The sequence below is a fragment of the Carassius carassius genome, chromosome 44 (assembly GCF_963082965.1).
Source record: "Carassius carassius chromosome 44, fCarCar2.1, whole genome shotgun sequence".
Classification (NCBI taxonomy): Eukaryota; Metazoa; Chordata; class Actinopteri; order Cypriniformes; family Cyprinidae; genus Carassius; species Carassius carassius.
In genome coordinates, this window is record NC_081798.1 from 12936264 (window position 1) to 12957615 (window position 21352).

A 21352-nucleotide genomic window follows, 5' to 3' on the forward strand; every position below is an offset into this window, starting at 1 on the left:
TTACTCACCTCCATGCTGTTCAGTCCTGTAAAACCTGTTTTTACAGGAGACAAAAACCCCAAATATACTGTAACGTTATTGTCTAGCGGCTTACACCTTTAGCAAATCACCATCCTATATTAATTAGTAATTTTAGTAATTAAATTGTAATTATTTAGTTAATTAGTAATTAAATAGTAATTTTCGATACTATTTAGGGCATACATGGTAAATAGTAAACACATTGGGATGCTGGGATAGTCTCTTTGATACTCGAATGACGAGATCGATGACGCGTGTCACCTGTCTTAACCCAAGCACGGGTCACCTTTTCACCTGACCAATCGAGTCTTTGAGATCGAGCCCACGACTCGACTGGCCAATAGCGGCGCTGCGCGGTGATCACCGATCAGCTCACCACTCACCAAACTGCGCAGCTATTGGCCAGCCGCGGCGAGGACTCGATAAGAGAGACTCAATTGGTCAGGTAAATAGCTGCAAGTTGGCAGGAAGAGCTAGAGAGCGGAGATACATGATGATGTCAACACGGCAGTGATCGTTTCGGTCTGGCAAACGGAAGGCCTTTTTAACTCATCGATTCCTTGATATTAATAGTAATGGTCTGGTGGGATTGTACAAGTGATGTTCTGCCTGATTTTAAAAGGGGTCGTTGTGTCGGGTTTGTCCTTTAAGGCGCATTGCAGCGTTGCTCAAGGACTCTAGTGATCATCTGCAGCATCCGGAGGAGTCCATATCCTGCTGGTATGTGATTCAGAACCATAGCACTGATACAATCTGTATGTATGAGCATAGATGAGCATGTTTGGAGCATCTGAACCACATGCGGTGGAAGATGACGCTGATTCGCTTATATTTAGGGCGAATGATTATTAAATATATTTATTCAATTACGTTTATGGTTACTAAAAAGTTAACAACATGTCATATATATTGCAGAGGTTATTTGAATAACACGTTTAGACTTGTATTATGATAGAAGGTCACAAACATATAACCATGCTTGATTTCTCTTTTAAATAATAATTATAAACTAAACAAAATATTTATTTTTGTATATATTAAAATAAACATTAGGACATTAAACACAAGGTCCGAGAAACATCCAGATAGTTGTGGGCTTGATATAGGTTATTTCTAGAAAACTTAAAATATATACAATTATTAGTAGAGGTTTATACATTATCCATGATTGGGTTGTCATTATGTGCTCTTTTGTAATGTTAACAGTCAATTTTCTAATCTTTTATAAAATATTTGTTAAATATTGTATAAAACAATCTTTATAATATTAACAGACGGTGCTTGGAATTCAGTATTTATTCTGAATGGTTAACTAAAATAAACACATGAAACACTTAGATTGTTAAACTTTATTGCAAATAATAATAAGCATCTCCATCTATGCATTTACACTTACTGTACACTTACTCCCATTGATTGACTTTTAGTGCTGTATTTTTAACCTATAAGAGTAAAAAATATGTAATATTTTTCAGTCTTGGGTCACGGGCTGAATTTTTTTTTTTTTTCAAAGGATTACTATTATTGTGTGTGTGTGTGTTGTGTTGATAAAATTAATAAATTGATTTAGCTGAATCCATTCTAATAGTCTTGTGATTTGGAAGGCTCTGAATAAAAAACAGAAAGGGATGCACACTAGGTCTGAATGCCTAATATTTTTTAGAAATATAGATAAATATATTATTTTAGCAGTTTTTATAAATGTTACAATTGTAAAGAAACAAGCGCTGTTTAGTTTTAGCATAACGGTTTGGCCTAGCTCATCTAACTTTTTAAGGTATTTTTCAATATATGCATTATCTATTCTCTGGATACCTTTACGCCACACACACTTTGGCATTATTCCAACTTCTGGCATAACACCAGTTTTAAATCTCATGCACAAAGTGATTTCAGAAAGGCACACCTATAAACCAGCAGTATGAAGTTTGCACTCATCCCCCCCCCCCCACACACACACACACAAACACAGATGCACCAGTGTTGAGGGCAGGAAGTGGTGTTCACTGAAAAACCACAGTCAAATGACACAGGAAGGATGGCAGAAATCACTGGGGTCTGATTCATCACTGATTTAACCCTAGAGTAATTCTTTAATCAACCAAATTGGTCTTGTCTTAGACACCGAGTTGTTTTTATCTCAGAGGAGCTGAATCGTGACCCTTGCCGAGGACTTGTATTCTGTGCAGCCCAGAGATTTGCCTGTGCGAGATTAGACACCATCTGGCTAATTTGACAGGATTGAGATGTATCTTACACTGTCAGAACAAAATAACTTTGGTGTGTTAAAATGCATGCATCTAGGAATGCATATGTTTTGTTAATGAGTCCATATGTTTCACTTGAGTGTTTCTCCCTTACTTTGGTAACAGTGTCAGCTGTGGGTGTCTGATGAGATTTTGAGTGTCAGCTCAGGTGAATTGTGTGTCTGTGGCAGTTTGGAGTGCGTTTGGGAGTATGTTGCACAACCCATTTAACAATGACCTTTCTGTTGCGTCCCGCTGCGGCCGATCTTAGTACCCTCTGCTTGTTGAATGCATACTACTTTGATCTTCGTTCAGTGAAATCACCTCTCATTTTCCCTCTTCTTGTCTCTTTACACTAAGCTCTTTTCACAATGGCTATTTTAGGTCTCGGGGGACTGTTTACACTTAATTATCTGGCACTGAATCTTGTAAGCTTCTTACCCGTTGGCAAGGGTTGGAGAGCAGGCGTGCTAACCGTGTAGCATTCACACAGCAGAGGAATGTTTTGGTGTTGAGGCTTCTGTGTAAAGAGGGGAGTGTTTCTTGTGAGGGGAGCGTTGACTGCTATTTTGTTGCAGACATGCTGCATTTTTCAAATATTTTAGACAAAGTTTTTCAGAGCCTCAGGATAAACTTTCATTTTTGACTTGGGAGGCTCTAAACTGAATGAGTGGTTGACGTAACTTGTCCATGAACCTTTGTTCCAGCATCACGTTTTACGGTTCAAATTCATTTTTTGAGGGAAACATGCATTTGTGTATTTTAGAGTATATTTCCAGCTCTTGCATATTTGCCCAATAAATAAAATGAACAATCGCAATCTGTTTGTCTACACATTTTTTTAAGCATTTAAGCATAATAAATATTTTGATTTAATAAATACTAAATGTACATGGTGTTTACCAAGGACACGTTAATCAAAAGTGACAGCAAATACATTTATAATAAATACACTTCTATTCATTCAAATAGCAAAAATAATAAGGCGCACGAGTGTTTTCAACATTGATATTAAAGAAATGTTTCTTGAGCTGCAAATTAGAATGATTGCTATCACAGGAATAAATTACAATTTAAAATATATTAAAATAAACCTGTTACTTTAAATTGTAATAATGTCATAGTATTACTGTTTTACTGATACATTTTGATGAATCAAATAAATGCAGCCTTGGTGAGCATAAAAGATTTCATTAAAAAATTTTTTTACTTACCACAAATGTTTGTGCACATGTAAAAATATGTACAAATAATTTAGTTACACAACATCTGCAGTACTGGTCATATTTATTAATGGATAAATAATACAATTATATAACGTTATTAAAACAAGTAAAAAAAAAAAAGTAAACAAGTCTTCCTGGTAGTTTAAGTTTTAACTGTTAAATGTTAATGTGCAATTAATATGAAATCATAAAAACAGTATTTGTATAATTACTGTAATAACGAATAAATAATACATTTTCTTGTTAGAGATTTGTTTAAAGTGTGTGTGTTTGTGTTACTTGTACAAGAATATAACCTTAAAGGTTACAATTAACAGCAGAGCAGGCTTTCTAAATCTAATTTTAATATTATGTTTCTACTTCAATTCATTGCTAAAATAGGCCTATAATAATTTACACAGTGGCTGTTTTCATGACATGTTTATTAAATAATTAAGAGTTAACTACAGGTTAAGTAAACTATGAACTATAAACTGTGAACTAATATATATTTAGTGAAATGCTCATTAATTTTTTTTCTTCTAGTGAGCTGTGCATCCTGACTGATTTGGTCAATGACTTTGTGACATTTTTTACAAGCTGTTTATTAACGTCTTCCAACAGTTGATGAAACACTGAGATATTACATGATACGTGAGATGTTAATTAAGTGTTATAACTAGTAGTAAAGGGGAAGCGATGATCACGTTCACTCATGCTCCATGCTGCTGTTTGAACCGTCTGTCATGCCGTATCAAAGTTTGTCAAAATGGTAGTTATTATTTGAATTTCATGATAAAATGGACAGAATTTGACACTGTTTCTTAAAAGTAACAAAATGCAAAGCTTATTCGATTATTGGAAGGGAGGCAAGCTTTATGTGTGTGTATATGTACAGTATGTATACATGCAAAGCTTTAAAGATTCTGTATGTAAGTTTTTGACTCTACTAAAGCATAGAAATGCCATATTTTTCTGTAAAGTTGCTTTGTAACGATTTGTATTGTAAAAAGCGCTATACAAATAAACTTGAATTGAATAACATGTTTGCATATATTTAAGAAACATGCTAAGTTAACATATTGTTTATCTGAAAAACAATGCCACAGTCAGTTATTCTCCTTTGAAAATGTGCGTTCCGGGCCAGAATGTCGGTCTCTGTTTTGGTTTGTGAAACCCGCCCCCTGCCAGTTTACCCAACTGTATTTCAGCATCCCGGATTGTCAGTTGGCGGAAAACACATCGTATTTAATTTCATTCATTGTCAAGTGCGCTCTTTCCTGTTGGTGTTGTCAATCTGGCAACCTATGTGTGCGTCAAGTCTGTGGAGGAGGGGCCGGATGAAAAAAACCCTCTCCATTATTTTGAATTTGGACTGCAATACCTAGTTCAACCACTCGGTGTCAATCCCACATACAGCACCTTTAAATGACAGCATATAACATTAGCTCTAAGTGCAGTTACCTCTGCTTCCCCTGAACTGTATTAAAACATGTCTCCACAGCACAAGTAGGATTGTGGATGTTGGCAGATTTTGTTTAGCGTGTAAAGCATCTGTTCTGTTCACCTCAGATTCACTCCCAAACTCCCAACACAGCACTGCTGTCTAATCAGAGCACAGCACTCTCTCTCACAACACACCGCCAAACGCAGAGCCTGCCATTTTAGGAGGTGCACACAAACATGCATAAACACAGATGTCCTGTATTAGGACTGAATGGGGTAACACCTGTGTGTGTGTGTTTGCAATATTAAATACTCAGTTTGGAACATGAGCCAACAGTAGCTGTAGGAACCGTGATGCTTGTGTGTCAGGCAGGTGTGAGAACTTTAATGGAGTTTTCTTATGTGGAGTCTTTTTATCTGCAGGCTGTTTGACCAGAGATCAAGAGACATGGAGAATCTGAGCCACATCTCTCCTTATCTACACTTCTGAGCTGGGTTTGAGGCAGGTGAGCCAAAATGAACACTAAAATGGTCTGGCCAATTTGCACATATTAAAAAAATCTGGTCTTAGATGTTTTATGCTTATTCATCAAGAAATCCTGTGGAAAAAACTGTATCATGGTTTCCACAAAAATATTGTGCAGCATAACTGTTAAATTGATAATAAAAGAACATTACATTTACAACCATTACTCCAGTCTTCAGTGTCACATGATCCTAATAAATCATTTCTTTTTATTGTCAATGTGCTGCTTGATGTTTTTGTGGAAACCATGATACTGTTTTTTCAGGATGTTTGATGAATAGAAAAAAATAAAGAACGGCAATTATTTGGAATAGAAATCTTATGTAACATTATAAACGATCCCTTCTGATCAAATTGAATGTATCATTATTGAATAAAAGCATTAATTTCTTTAAAAATCTTCCTGAGCTCAAACATTCGACTGATGGTGTACTGTAGATGTACTTTATATTTGTCTATAAAACTATTTTAAGCATTTAAGCATAAAAAGATCAAATTAATTATTATAATAAATTAAGTCCAAGTGTGTCTAAACCATCGACTCTATTATAATAGTTTATCAAACCTGTGTCAGAGAAAATAACATTAAAACTAGCCACAAAACTGATTTGCATCACTTAATGGAATAATGCAAAATACTGTATATTTTCATGGTTGATGAGAAAAGAAATTTGCCGGGCAAATGTTTTAAATTCAATGATATTGACATTGTGGTAAAAAGTTAATTTTGGGCCATGCTTTTGATGCAAGAGTGGTAATAATCTTTATTTATGACATATTTCTTTTCTTTTCTCAGGAGGACCATGCTCTGCTCAGAGCGTGGCGTGGTGGAGGAATGGCTCTCAGAGTTCAAGGTGAGAGATTTGACATCCTTGCAGGGTTTCATTTGACATTTTTTATATAGCTCACTCAAATTAAGTCCCCCCTTCCCAAGTGATCTGAGCGCAGTGTCCCATTAACCACATTTGGTTTTGGAATCTCAGAACTTAATGGAGGAATATTTTCAGCCTCCAAGTTAATTCAATTCCAGGCCGATTCAGGTTAAGGCTGCTTAGTCATGACAACCACGGTTTCTCCTCTTTAGACGTTACCTGAGGATCAAATCCGCAGCTATTCTGGCAGCCTGCGTCTGAAGAAAGCTCTTGTTCCTGCTCTCTACGCTGTTATTCAGGAGCAGCCCATCAGTGAGGTATGATCAAGCGCTTCAGACACTTCAGGTGGTTTGAAAAGGCATGATTGAGATAGGACTAGATTGATTTATTCCGACTATTCAGTGTTGTTATCATTACCTGAAAAATTAAAATGATCAAAAATCTTTTTCATTAATGCTGAATTTAAACTACAAATATTATATGAAGCACTTAAGCTTAAAAAACTTAAAATTAGAAATGCAACTAATTGGAATAAAATAAGTGCTAAAAAAAAGAAAAAAAAAGAAAGCTAAATAGAAATATAAAAATGACAAATGCATATAAAACTGAAAACCCAAAAATGTTAGAATAAAAGCAAATTAAAAATGTTATGTGACATAATTCTGATATTATTATTGGTTAATATTTCCCATGCCTCCATGATCTTAATTGTATTTGATCATGATTTTGATCATTTCATATTTAATATTATTTGATATAATTGCATATCATATTATAATATATAAATTAAATTTTTATAGTTTGACTTAAATATCCTACTTCCTTAAGCTCGTGTTTTTATTTTTATTTTTTATTATTCATGTTGCAAGGAAGTGTTCCTCCTGGTTCCTGTGTCCCACACCACCTCCTTTACTTTGTCACTGTGTTCTTTGTGTCTCTTCCTCTCTAGCTGTTGGCTCCGGTGTGTCATCAGTTGTTTGAGTTGTACCGGAGCTCAGAGGAGGGTTTGCGTCGGTTTACTCTGCAGTTCCTGCCTGAGCTTATCTGGGTGTACTTGCGGCTTTCTGCCAGCAGAGAGCGCTACCGGAACGGCTGCGTGGAAGCCCTGCTAGTGGGGATCTATAACCTGGTGAGAGATTGGTGATTGGCATTACCTGCATTTTCCTGAAATTCAGTATCTAAAGTAGACATACACTATCTGTACGTCTTGTGTTACAGGAAATTGTGGACAGTAAAGGAAATGGAAAGCTGCTGTCATTCACCATACCATCTCTCTCCAAGCCTTCAATATACCATGAGGTAAGAAGTGAAGTAAAATACAAACACTTTTGAATTGGACCTGTATTGGATGTCTAAGCTACAGGGGGTATCAGTGTCAAATCAATGAAGATGATGTCTTCTGTTATTATGCACACAAAATGCTGATCTGCTTTCATTTCACAGGACACAGGAAAGTAAAAAGTAATGTGCCAAACCTCCAAAAAGCCTGGTGTTTTACTAAAGGGTTTCTTTGATGATTTCTAGGGTGTTCTGGGTCTGGGAGCAGCTAAACCAGAGTAAACCATTGGGTATTAGGTTAAAATAGTACAGTTGTTATGGTCCGGTCAAATGAACCTTAATTGGATTCTCAATAATTAACAAAAAAAAAAAAACTATTGTTTATTTTTATTGATATTATATATTTAGTACTTTTGGTTTTGTTTGTATACATATCAATCAAAAATAGTTATAATATTGTTTTATTATATACAAACTGACATAACAGGTCTGTGCAGCTGCATTTAAATATAGAATATGCTGGTTAAATTGACCTGAAACATCATAATCAAAATGTACATTTTGTACACACTTTGAGAAAATGTTACAGAATTTCAATCAACACATCACTGGTTAACCTGTATTTCTAATTTTCTAAGGCTGTAAAAGTATTTAACATGAACATATACAATACATTTTCTTTGTAAGCATTACATGAATTACTAGCCGAATTCCTAAGTGATTTCTTCCGTTTAACGCAGCCATCCAGTCTGGGGTCCATGGCGTTAACCGAGGGAGCCCTGAACCAGCACGACCTCATCCGGGTGGTGTACAGCGGTCTGCTATCTCAGAGAGAGACATTTACCTCACAAAACAGGTGATTTGATGGATGAAGTAGATTTGATGTGTGGAATATTTCTAGGCATCTGATTAATCGGCCGCTGGGCCGTTTTATCACCGTGACTCAGCTGTTTATTTTTTCCTGCAGGTTGAAATGGGTTGTAATGATTTCTCAGGATTTTGATTTCATTAAACCGCTGCAGGAGCTTCTTGACAGCGATATCCGTGCAGATGTAGTGTGATTTGTTATTACCGTTCCACCGGCTAGATGCACGGCGACAGTCGCTGACTCATAATGTACCGCTGTCTGATTTGTCGTTGTAAAATTATGCAGATGTCAGAGTGGGGGTGTGCAACAGCAGCATGTGTTTGGCTCCTGCAGGTTTGAGGTGCTGTCTTTTCTGATGCTCTGCTACAACTCAGCTGTGGTCTTTATGCCTGTGTCCTCCCACCAATCGGTTTGCAGAATGAGCACACGGTAAGGGGCGCCAGAGTTGTTTTTCCACTAACGATCCGGGAACGTCTCGCCCTGTTTTCCTCACTCCCTTTCTCTCTCTCTGAAATTTCTTGCTGGAGCAGGCAGAGATTGAATGATTAAATGAATTAAATGGAATACTGATTTAGAGCGAGAGAGCAAGGGAGTTCTGTGGCGGGTCACAGCATTAGCATAAAGACCTCCAAATAAACATGTCATTAAAGATTCTCTCTGAATAACTCTCGTTCTGCAGACTGTGTGTGAGCGGTTACCCTCGGCAGCAGCAGAAGTCGTGGAAGGAGCCGTGTAACCGTGTACGACTGGAGCCAGAGTTTATGGTGCAGATGCTGACTGCTGTTTACCACGCCATGTAAGTTACCATGCTTATTAGCATGCCTTTTGTTAACATATTTGCTTTTTATTAGCATTTATAAAGCACATATTCTGCATGACCATACATATTCTAAATCCATAATCCTACCCAATGCCTAAACTTAACATCTACCTTACTATCTATTAATAAGCATAGTTAATGGTTTGTTAATAGCGAGAATTATACCTTAAAATAAAGCGTGACCAAGTTTTCTATTTTAAATAAATACTTTCTATTCATCAAATAATTCTGAAAACAATATATCATGTTTTCCATAGAAATGTTAAGCAGCACAACTGTTTTCAGCCTTTAGAATAATAACAATAAGAAATGTTGAGCAGCAAATCAGAAAATTAGAATGATTTCTGAAGGACCATGTGACACTGAGGACTGAAGTAATGATGTTGAATATTCCACTTTGCCATCACAGGAATACATTTTAACATATATTAAAAAAGAAAACGTATTTAATACAACCCGAATTCCGGAAAAGTTGGGACGTTTTTTAAATTTTAATAAAATGAAAACTAAAGGAATTTCAAATCACATGAGCCAATATTTTATTCACAATAGAACATAGATAACGTAGCAATGTTTAAACTGAGAAATCTTACACTTTTATCCACTTAATTAGCTCATTTAAAATTTAATGCCTGCTACAGGTCTCAAAAAAGTTGGCACGGGGGCAACAAATGGCTAAAAAAGCAAGCAGTTTTGAAAAGATTCAGCTGGGAGAACATCTAGTGATTAATTAAGTTAATTGATATCAGGTCTGTAACATGATTAGCTATAAAAGCTTTGTCTTAGAGAAGCAGAGTCTCTCAGAAGTAAAGATGGGCAGAGGCTCTCCAATCTGTGAAAGACTGCGTAAAAAAATTGTGGAAAACTTTAAAAACAATGTTCCTCAACGTCAAATTGCAAAAGCTTTGCAAATCTCATCATCTACAGTGCATAACATCATCAAAAGATTCAGAGAAACTGGAGAAATCTCTGTGCGTAAGGGACAAGGCCGGAGACCTTTATTGGATGCCCGTGGTCTTCGGGCTCTCAGACGACACTGCATCACTCATCGGCATGATTGTGTCAATGACATTACTAAATGGGCCCAGGAATACTTTCAGAAACCACTGTCGGTAAACACAATCCGCCGTGCCATCAGCAGATGCCAACTAAAGCTCTATCATGCAAAAAGGAAGCCATATGTGAACATGGTCCAGAAGCGCCGTCGTTTCCTGTGGGCCAAGGCTCATTTAAAATGGACTATTTCAAAGTGGAATAGTGTTTTATGGTCAGACGAGTCCAAATTTGACATTCTTGTTGGAAATCACGGACGCCGTGTCCTCCGGGCTAAAGAGGAGGGAGACCTTCCAGCATGTTATCAGCGTTCAGTTCAAAAGCCAGCATCTCTGATGGTATGGGGGTGCATAAGTGCATACGGTATGGGCAGCTTGCATGTTTTGGAAGGCTCTGTGAATGCTGAAAGGTATATAAAGGTTTTAGAGCAACATATGCTTCCCTCCAAACAACGTCTATTTCAGGGAAGGCCTTGTTTATTTCAGCAGGACAATGCAAAACCACATACTGCAGCTATAACAACAGCATGGCTTCGTCGTAGAAGAGTCCGGGTGCTAACCTGGCCTGCCTGCAGTCCAGATCTTTCACCTATAGAGAACATTTGGCGCATCATTAAAGGAAAAATACGTCAAAGACGACCACGAACTCTTCAGCAGCTGGAAATCTATATAAGGCAAGAATGGGACCAAATTCCAACAGCAAAACTCCAGCAACTCATAGCCTCAATGCCCAGACGTCTTCAAACTGTTTTGAAAAGAAAAGGAGATGCTACACCATGGTAAACATGCCCCGTCCCAACTATTTTGAGACCTGTAGCAGAAATCAAAATTGAAATGAGCTCATTTTGTGCATAAAATTGTAAACTTTCTCAGTTTAAACATTTGCTATGTTATCTATGTTCTATTGTGAATAAAATATTGGCTCATGTGATTTGAAAGTCTTTTAGTTTTCATTTTATTAAAATAAAAAAAACGTCCCAACTTTTCCGGAATTCGGGTTGTAATATTTCACAGTATTACTGTGTTTTTGATCTAATAAATTCAGCTTTGGTGAGCTTATTTAAAAAAAAATTGTCGTCCTTAAACGTGTGTATTTCTGTGCAACATTAAAGTTTTCTTTTTATATTAGTAGGAGAAGGAAATGTCTTGTAAATTTAATTCCTGTTAATTTTCAATTAAGGATTTGATTGGTGTGCTAATGATCTCATCTGCATGATGATCAACAGTTATAATGGGCAATGGGATCTGGGGAGGGAAGCTTTGGATGACATCCTCTACCGAGCACAACTAGACCTCCATGCCCAGCCATTACTGGTAAAAGTCATTTATTACAGTACACTTGGGGAAAATACAGTGGGCTCTGAATGTCTTTTTAAGATTTCATTTAAATGTGGAAAAAACCATTGTCTTTGAAAGTTAAAGTTAAAGCGATGAAATACTACAACATACTTGTAAATAGCAGAAGACATATTAAAGATTCTGCATTATTTCTTATTAAGCGATCAAATAAGTCAATTTCAGTTTCACATCAAACAATCAAAGACTGATTGATATGAATTTCTTTGTAAAGATGGTCCGATGTTTTTGTCTTGAAACGTTTTCACTTGTTGTCTTTTAGACTCTTAATGTACTAAACTAGTGAAGTCAGATTTGTGGTTGTCGTTGACCTCCATCCTCAGGTGGCGAATGCAATTAGACGCTCACTTCCGTCCCGTCCTCCGGAGGGTTCGCGGAAACTTTTGGAGGTGGAAGTAACGCCTGCCGGGAGATGCGTCTCACAGGCAGCTGTCACTGCCGCCTCCATTCGTCGTCTCCGCTGGAAACGAGAGGGTATGCAACATATTCACAAACACACGTTTGTTTTTGTGGAAAGTGGAGACATCCCATAGGCATAATGGTTTTTATACTGTACAAACTGTATATTCTATGGCCCTACACCAACCCTAAACCTAACCCTCACAGGAAACTGTGCATTTTTACTTTCTCAAAAAAACTCATTCTGTATGGTTTATAAGCGTTTTGAAAAATGGGGACTGGGTTATGTCCTCATAAGTCACCCTCTACTTGTAATAACTGTGTCATACCCGTGTCATTATAGAGTTGTGTCCTGATATGTCACAAGAACATATCACACACACACACACACACACACACACAAAAAATTTTGGTAGTGTTTTAGGGACCAATTCTCACTATTACCTAGTTGCTTATTAGCATACATATTACTGAGATATTGGCTGTTTATTAGTACTTCTTAATCACATATTAATGGCTGATTCTGCTAACCTTATACCTAAACCTAGTAATTACCTTACTAATAAATAAGCAGAAAATTAGGAGTTTGAGGCAAAGGTTAATTGTTTATAGTGAGAATTGTTTCCCAAATGAAACTCAAATGACACTCATCTTTTCATTTTGCCTATTTTCTTTCATGATCAATAAAATTATAATGAGAACATGAACATCCTCATCAGTCCCTCCATTCAAGCATCAGGAAAAAGTGGCCATTTTTGTGTGTGAAATTTTCCGTCTGTCAGCATCATGTTCAGTACGCTCACTGTCTTCACCTCAGATTGTTTTGATTTCTCAACCACGACTGAATTCTACGCCTCCATGACCCCCAGCCGATACACCCCCCTGGAGAGACCAGACAGTCCTGTGGCACGCGGGCGGATAAAGTGCACCATTCACCTAACCTTGCAAGGGGGTAGGCGGGGCTCAGGAACATCTCATTATTAGACAGTCTGTGCTCAAGCCCTGTCCTTCTTGGCCATAGAAAGTGTTGATTGGCCCTACAGATTAAACTAACCACATTGCATGGAAAACTTCCTTCTGCTTGTTTCTAGTGTCTCCACATACCTTTGTGTTGTATTGTGATCATTTGTGTTTAACCTTTTTATTTGCGTTGAGTTTACAGTGCTTGCAAGGCAAGATAGAATGACATCCCTCTTTTTTTTCCTTTACAAATTTCTGCAGTTCATGTTGCTCAAACCACTCAGTGTATAGGTTATTTCAAATATTTTTTTAATATTTGCATACAAAATTGTGATTGATCTTGCATTGGTGTGTTCAGGTCAGGTTGGAATGATCAAATGTATTTGCAAATTGACTGCACATGAATACCACCATCATATCATAATTACCAATAACAACAAGTTAAAGCTTTATTTTTTTTTTCTTGCTCTTGATAATAGGATCAAAATTGTATTTTGTGTAATATTAATGAAAAATAGTGTTAAAGATTGACAAAAATGACAACTTACTGAACATGTGCATCAATTACACTGTACATCTCATGTGCATCCTTTGCTCTTCCTCATGTTGCGTTAATGCTAGAAAGCTTTCTGTCTTTGTTGGGAAGTGAAAAAGAGAGGGAAAATTATATTTGTCCAGCACATCCATTTTATTCCAACCAAACTCACTTATGTTTCCAAACTTGAAAGTATGAACTTCTGACGTGAACGCAGCATTATATCTTACACTACTGTGCAAAAGTTGGTATTGTAATGTATTTGAAAGAAGTCTCTTATGCTCACCAAGGATGCATTTATTTGTTTTTTTTTATACAGGAAAGGCAGTCATATTGAATATTTTTACAGTTTAAAATGATTACATTATTACTATTATTGTTATAAAAAAATACGTTATACTTTTTAAGTTTCTATTTGAATATATTTTAAAATGAAATTTATTCTTATGATGACCACTAAATTTTCAGCTGCCGTAACTCCAGTCTTCAGTGTCACGTGATACTATAGGGATCATTCTAATATGCTAATTTGCTTTAAAAAAAGTTGAAAAAAGCCATACTGCTTAATATTTTTGTGGAAATCATGATAACATTTTTTCCGCAGGATTTTTTAATGAATAGAATGTTCAAAAGATTAGCTTTTTTGTGAGCATTTTATTGTGATCAACTTAAAGGGTTAGTTTACCGAAAAAATTAACTTATGTCATTAATAACTCACCTTCATGTTGTTCCGAACCCGTAAGACCGTTTATCTTCGGAACACAGTTTAAGATATTTTAGATTTAGTCCGAGAGCTCTCAGTCCCTCCATTGAAGCTGTGTGTACGGTCTACTGTCCATGTCCAGAAAGGTAAGATAAACATCATCAAAGTAGTCCATGTGACATCAGAGGGTCAGTTAGAATTTTTTGAAGCATTGAAAATATATTTTGGTCCAAAAATAACAAAAACTATGACTCTATTCAGCATTGTCTTCTCTTCCGTGTCTGTTGTGAGAGAGAGTTCAAAACAAAGCAGTTTAGTGATATCCGAATCGTGAACGAATCATTCGATGTAACCGGATCTTCTTGAACCAGTTCACCAAATCGAACTGAATCATTTGAAACGGTTCGCGTCTCCAATAAGCATTAATCCACAAATGACTTAAGCTGTTAACTTTTTTAATTTGGCTGACACTTCCCTCTGAGTTAAAACAAATCAATATCCCGGAGTAATTCATTTACTCAAACAGTACACTGACTGAACTGCTGTGAAGAGAGAACTGAAGATGAACACCGAGCCTAGCCAGATAATGAACAAAAGATTGACTCGTTCTCGAGTCAAGAACCGTTTCTGTCAGACGCGTCCGATTCGAGAACCGAGCTGATGATACTGCGCATGTGTGGTTCAGCGTGAAGCAGACTGACACACAGAGCGTCTGAACTGAACTGATTCTTTTGGTGATTGATTCTGAACTGATTCTGTGCTAATTTTATGAGCCCAGGTAAACCGAAGGCTTGAATCAAGGGCAATCATCGCCAATGACGCCATTACGTCGAGCGCAAAAGAACCGGTGAACCGTTTTCTTCAACCGGTTTATTGAATCGAACTGTACGGAAGAACCGGTTCGTGGAAAAGAACCAAACTTCCCATCACTACAGGTGATTTGAAAACCGATGCAACCGGTTCTTGACTCGAGAACGAGTCAATCTTTCATTTGTTGTCTGGCTTGGCTCGGTGTTCATCTTCAGTTCTCTCTTCACAGCAGTTCAGTCAGTGTACGGTTTATTTTAACTCGGAGGGAGTGTCAGCCACATTAAAAAAGTTAACAGCTTAAGTCATTTGTGGATTAATGCGTATTGGAGACGCGAACCGTTTCAAACGATTCAGTTCGATTTGGTGAACTGGTTCAAGAAGATCCGGTTACATCGAGTGATTCGTTCGTGAACCAGATATCACTAAACTGCCTCGTTTTGAACTCTCTCACAACAGACACGGAAGAGAAGACAATGCTGAATAAAGTCATAGTTTTTGCTATTTTTGGACCAAAATATATTTTCGATGCTTAAAAAAATTCTAACTGACCCTCTGATGTCACATGGACTATTTTAAAGATGTTTTTCTTACCTTTCTGGACATGGACAGTATACCGAACATAGGTTTTCAATGGAGGGAGTGAGAGCTCTCGGACTAAATCTAAAATAATCTTAAACTGTGTTCCGAAGATGAACGGAGGTCTCACGGGTTTGGAACGACATTGGGTGAGTCATTAATGACATAATTTTCATTTTTGGGTGAACTATCCCTTTAATTTAATGCATGCTTACTGAGTAAAAGTATGCAGAAAAAATATACTCAAACTGTTGAACTGTAGTGCATTTACATTGGTGAATCATCTCATTAGAGTTCACCAACAAAATTGTCCTCCTGAGCTTGAGTTTCTCCCTTGTTCTCATGTGTATGAGTAGAAGTGAAAGGAGTGAATGGAGTCTAGTGTAACCGCAGCTTTACACTTCAAAGACGGTGTCATGTTGTTTTCTATCAGCTGCGCAGGAAAATCAACACAAGGCGCGTGCTGAGTGTCAAAGCAGTTGCGATGCAGCATTTCACTGAGGCACATCCAAAAGCCTGAGCTTACTTCTAAGCTCACCTAACACTGTTCTTTTGCTGCCTTGCAAGCGCTGGTATTTCCCCTAGGAAATGCAAATCTAGTTAATCCAGCTTTCTGTTTTCTCTGTCTCATTGTTCCCTCACTGTGTTTTAGATGCCGATGGTGTGAGCTGTGGAGAGGACTCTTTTGACCCAGATGAAGGGTTTTCCTCTGGGGCTTCCAGCAGCAGCCAGCCCAGCAGCGTTAAACGAGACTGGGTCATAACGGGCGTTCGACCTTTCCGAGATCCTGGGGCCAGGCAGAGGGAGAGCACTTCGGCTGACACCAGAGCTGCTCTCCGAAGCCTCCACCAACGGCACCAGTCCCCTCCTCCTGCCATCAGCCTCCTTACTGCAGAAAGCAGTCGCAGCCCGAGTCCCAGTGTTCCCAGACGCTTTCTGGACCCACATTACATCCCTCCCTTCACTGATGCGCCGCCTAAAACAAGCAGCACGTCTTCTAGCAAGTCTCTTGACTGTACCGGCCTAAATGGCTCATCGGGACCTACAGATAGTCTTTCGCTGGGAAGCCTCAGTGCAGACAGAGCACATTATCTGTCAGCCATCAGCTTGCAGGATGAACGACTAGGGCGAGCGACGCGTAGCCAGGATCTCCTGTCCCCTGGGAGTCCGTTCTCCTCTGGAAGCCCACTGTCCAAACAGTCTCGATCACCCAGTTTTAATATGCAGATTATATCACAGGTGTAGAATGATTTTGCTGGGCTGTGTGGGTGTGTGTGTGTGCGCTTGAGGATATGGAAGTTTATTTCTGCCGTGGAATCAAATAAATAAATAAAGGTAATAACGACTTTTTATGGCATAATTCTGACCTTGTTTCAAAATTCTGATGCAATATCTGACCATTCATATTTTTATCACATAGTTTTGTTTTTATATCTCAATTTATTATATATTTAAACTCAAATATAAGAGATATAAATTCACAGCGAAATTTGTGTGGATAACTAGCAAGATATCTTGTGAGATATAAACTTGTAAATGAGGTCAGAATTGTGAGATAAAGTCATAATGAACTTTTATTTTTATGTCACGATGTAAAAAACTAAATTGCAAGAGGTAAACACAGAATTCTGACAAAAAAAGTCATAATTATGAATTGTGAACTCATTCTGCGCCAAAAAAAAAAAGATTTGCGTGAAATTCAGAATTGTGAGATATAAGCTTGCAATTCCAAGGAAGTCTCCATTATCTTTTTTTTTATTTTGTGGAAGAAGAAAAAAAGAATTGCAAGATGTAAACTCAGAATTACAAGAAAAATAAAATCAGAATTGTGTGATATATAAACTTGCAAATGCAAAAAAAAAAAAGATTTTTGAATTAAAAAGTCACAATTTCTATATTTATTTACTTTTGTGGTGGAGAAGCTTCCATTTGAGAGAGAGAGAGAGAGAGAGAGAGAGAGAGAGAGAGAGAGTGAGAGAGTGAGTGAGTGAGTGAGTGAGAGAGAGAGAGAGAGAGAGAGAGAGAGAAGCAGAAATGTTAACATGCATGCATACAAGCATGTTGTCTTACGGTGCGCGTGTGTGAATGTGTTCGAATGAGGGTGCACTTGTACACTTTTATTTGATCACTACATTATGCACTTAGGTTCAGTGTGGAGGAAATATTTGTTTTGCACAAGGGACACACACATTCAAGTGCACATGATTTGAGACTGTTTTAAATGTGCCATACAAACATACAATAAAAACACGGTGTAACTTAAGAGGAACAAACATTACCGTATCAGAGCAATGAACTTCAACAACCGACAATCACGGTCAATGCATAGAGAAAGGCCTGATGGTGCATGATCCAAAGAGTTTTATCCAGCCCAGCTGTACTGTAGGTCATCCTCAAGGAATCCTCTTCCACGTCTCTGTTTGGGTTTGTGCTGATTGAGTCTGCTTAACAGTTGCCTGTGCTCTTCACCCACCATAGAAAATAAATTGTGTGGACTGCCTCAATAAAACGCTATGTCGTGAATAAATAAAAAAGTTTATGTTGTACTTTGGAACGAGTTTATATTTTAAATTGTGTATATTTGTGTAAATGATTATTGTACTATAGAAAGAGTATATGCTAACAGAATCTATACTGCTTGGACAGAGATAGAAAGCTATCTGCTGAATGGTGAATAAATTTGCTGTTCATGGGAGTGCTCTCTTGTATTTTTTTCTCATTAGGTATCTTGAGTTACCTAAAGGATATTTTCTATTGGGATCAATGCAATAGACTGCATGTTACATTTATTATGTATAATATAGTGTATATACAGTCGAGGTCAGAATTATTAGTCCCCTTGGTAAATATGAGTAAAGAAGGCTTTGGAAATAAATCTGCATTGTTTATCATTTTGATTTTCACAAAAGTCCAACCTTAAATTTAAGTAAAACAACTGAAAGTGGGAGAAAATCGCATTACAAAATATATTTTTTTCTCCTATAGATGTTAATCATTAAGCAAAACCACAGAATTGAGTTCTGATCTGCAGAGATTTAAAAAAGAAATAAAAAAAAAATTATTTCCACCATCATGGCAATAATTATGACATTTCAATCAAATGGAGATGTTAAGAACTTGCCTGGAAGAGGTCGTGTGTATGTATCAGTGTCTTTTATTGGCCAAAGACTCTCCAAGGATTACAGCCGGATAATCACAGAATATTAGTTGAGACATGGTGAGAATTTCGTAACGAGATACTGTACATATATTGTAATACCCACTATCAGGGCTGGGGTCAAAATAGAACTTTAATAAAATATAAAAGTAAACATAAAAATAAATAGCATTTTTTTTTGTTGCAAATTACAAATACAGTTACTAATGGCTATGATTTTAATAATACAGTTGTCTGATTGATTTTATAGTCTCAAGCATTCAGAAATCATGCAAAAGAAAATTAAGCAGTTTTACTACAATAAAAAATTTTTTGTAAGGCTTGTGATGTCCACGTCTTTTGTTGAAGAAATTATAGAGGCTGTGTCATCTATATTTAGTGAAAAGGTGGCCAAAAACGAAAGATTAAGCGGATATTTGAATGATATGTTTGGTCAATAGCCTACAAGGATTTGATTGTCCTGTAAGTGTAGCTGCAACTACTGTACATGGCCTTTGGCTCCCTTTGCAGGCATTTGTAAGAACATGTAATGTACATAAATTTAAGTTTAACAGTGTTATTGAATGAAAACATCTAATTATTAAACAATCAGTCATTATTGCCTCATTGTTTTTTATGTAATGCATTTTAGGTCACTTGAAAGACTATTGTTGGCTAAGGTCTGTTTTTATGTCCACAAAAAATATAATCTTAATATTTCTTTGTAAATTATTATTTCAAGTAACAAAACCATGGTGAATTTGCAGTTTCCATGGCTACAAGAACCATGATTTTTTGTTTTATTTGTGTTGAAACCATGGCTAATTTTTGTAATGGAACATGGAAACTAAGAGACAATATTAGATTTGTTGATGGTGGTGAAATTATTAACCTCAACAGCCAAAAAAAGTTACACAGGATTATGAATGTACCTGAAAGCATGCGTCCATAGGAGTGGATAATTTTATCAGTTGTTTATTATAATACATGTTAATGTTATAGTTTTTATTAATAACCATTGATATATAGCTGATAACATTGTCTAGTGCTCTTGTGAATGTTTAAGGCATGATTTGTGAAAAATTAAACTACTATACTGAATGAAATAGAAATGACTTCTTCATGGCTAGTGTTTGCCAGTGTCATTTCATTCTGTAACCTACTTGTTCTACAGATCTGTGGACTAGTGTTAAATACTACTACTATTCTGACTGATAATAATATCGTTACCCTTACCGAATGTTGTATACATGGGCCTTTTTGATACTGTCAGTTGGTTCAGGTGATCTGCAGTGTTGCCAGATATTGCTATTAAACAAACAAAAAACAAACAATTATACATGTCATCCATACATTCATATGAGGAGTTTAACGGTAAATGAGTAATTCAGAGGACAAATTCTATTTTTGAACATGAAACATTTAACGAGGTCCGGACTTCGGTGACATCATAGATGGCTAGGGCCTGCTGAAAGTGATGCACGGGATTCATTTTCACTTTTCTTTTAGGTGATGTAAAAGGGCAAAGCAGGCATTTAGACCAAAGCACTGTGAGGCAAGGTAGAGGGAGACTAAAACATTGCTATTTACATATACATAATACACAGTGTGTTTATTTTATAATAATTTTAGGGGGAACAACCCATCAGATCGGGGATTTACGCCTATGCCCACTATGTAGGCCTCAAGATGACTTAAAATGAATTACAATACAAAACAAGATTCTAAAACATCTAAAAATCGACTACACCACTTGAAATATACTGGGACATTACAGCCCTATACAAGGGCACACAGGTTCGTGGCCAAATGCAGGGTGAGCATGGAGACATAGACAAAGTATAAAAATTAAGTAATTTATATATACACAAAAATGTTTTTGGATAGAATATGAATCAAGCCAGATACACAAATCTACCAGTTACAGAATGACCAGGAGGAGAGAAGTGACCAGCGGGGCCTTTTGGATTTACACCTCACACCATACCCACACCACACAGTTGTGAAAGCAATACAATTAGCTGAACAGCGCACCCCAGGTGGACACACTAAAAGACTAAACCCCCACTTTAAAAGTTTAGACTCCTAAATGACAACATGGTTAACTAATACAAACGTCAAGACACATTTAAAATAATAATAATAATAATACATATTCTCACTTTCATACCACAACGGAGCAATCTACTCCAAAAGGAGTTCACATACACAAAGTCGACAACTACTTGTACAATCAAAGAAAAACTAAATAAAAGAGCAGTCATATGCACCAACCGGAGGAAAAAAATGGCTGACCAAGGCCAATATCTTACTTGCCTCCCAGCTAACCCAGACGTTTAACGAAGTTAATGAATTGCTGCTCACGAATGAATAAAAGAAAACAAGATAAACATACAAACAAAAGTTAACCAAAATAAAACCAAGGCGTTTAAGAAGTTAAAGAAGTTAAAGCAGCTATCCAACAAACACTAAAAAAAAGCAGTGGTGTAGTTAGATTATTGATGTACAATAGTCTCCAACCAAGTTACTGGAAACCCCTGGAT

General features: G+C 36.9%; 1 protein-coding gene across 2 annotated transcripts; it reads left to right on the forward strand.

Moving 5' to 3' along the window:
* The first annotated feature begins 465 nt into the window (after positions 1–465).
* Positions 466–17033, forward strand: LOC132126391 (hyccin 2). Of its 2 annotated transcripts, XM_059537609.1 has the most exons (13): positions 466–741; positions 5342–5424; positions 6241–6298; positions 6529–6633; positions 7266–7445; positions 7535–7615; positions 8335–8450; positions 8796–8891; positions 9142–9258; positions 11561–11648; positions 12014–12164; positions 12907–13041; positions 16326–17033. In XM_059537609.1, the coding sequence occupies exons 3-13, from the start codon at positions 6248–6250 to the stop codon at positions 16916–16918; spliced, it is 1713 nt and encodes a 570-aa protein (XP_059393592.1). In that variant the 5' UTR covers positions 466–741; positions 5342–5424; positions 6241–6247; the 3' UTR covers positions 16919–17033. The 2 variants fall into 2 exon arrangements, with proteins under 2 accessions (XP_059393592.1, XP_059393593.1); XM_059537610.1 differs by lacking the exon at positions 12907–13041 and having other exon boundaries at positions 468–741.
* The last annotated feature ends 4319 nt before the right edge of the window (positions 17034–21352 follow it).

Coding starts and splice junctions, on each gene's coding strand:
- LOC132126391 (XM_059537609.1), top strand. CDS start 6,248: ATGCTCTGCTCAGAGCGTGGCGTGGTGGAGGAATGGCTCTCAGAGTTC. Junction 7,446..7,534: donor TAGTGGGGATCTATAACCTG/GTGAGAGATTGG, acceptor CTTGTGTTACAG/GAAATTGTGGACAGTAAAGG. Junction 13,042..16,325: donor TCACCTAACCTTGCAAGGGG/GTAGGCGGGGCT, acceptor ACTGTGTTTTAG/ATGCCGATGGTGTGAGCTGT.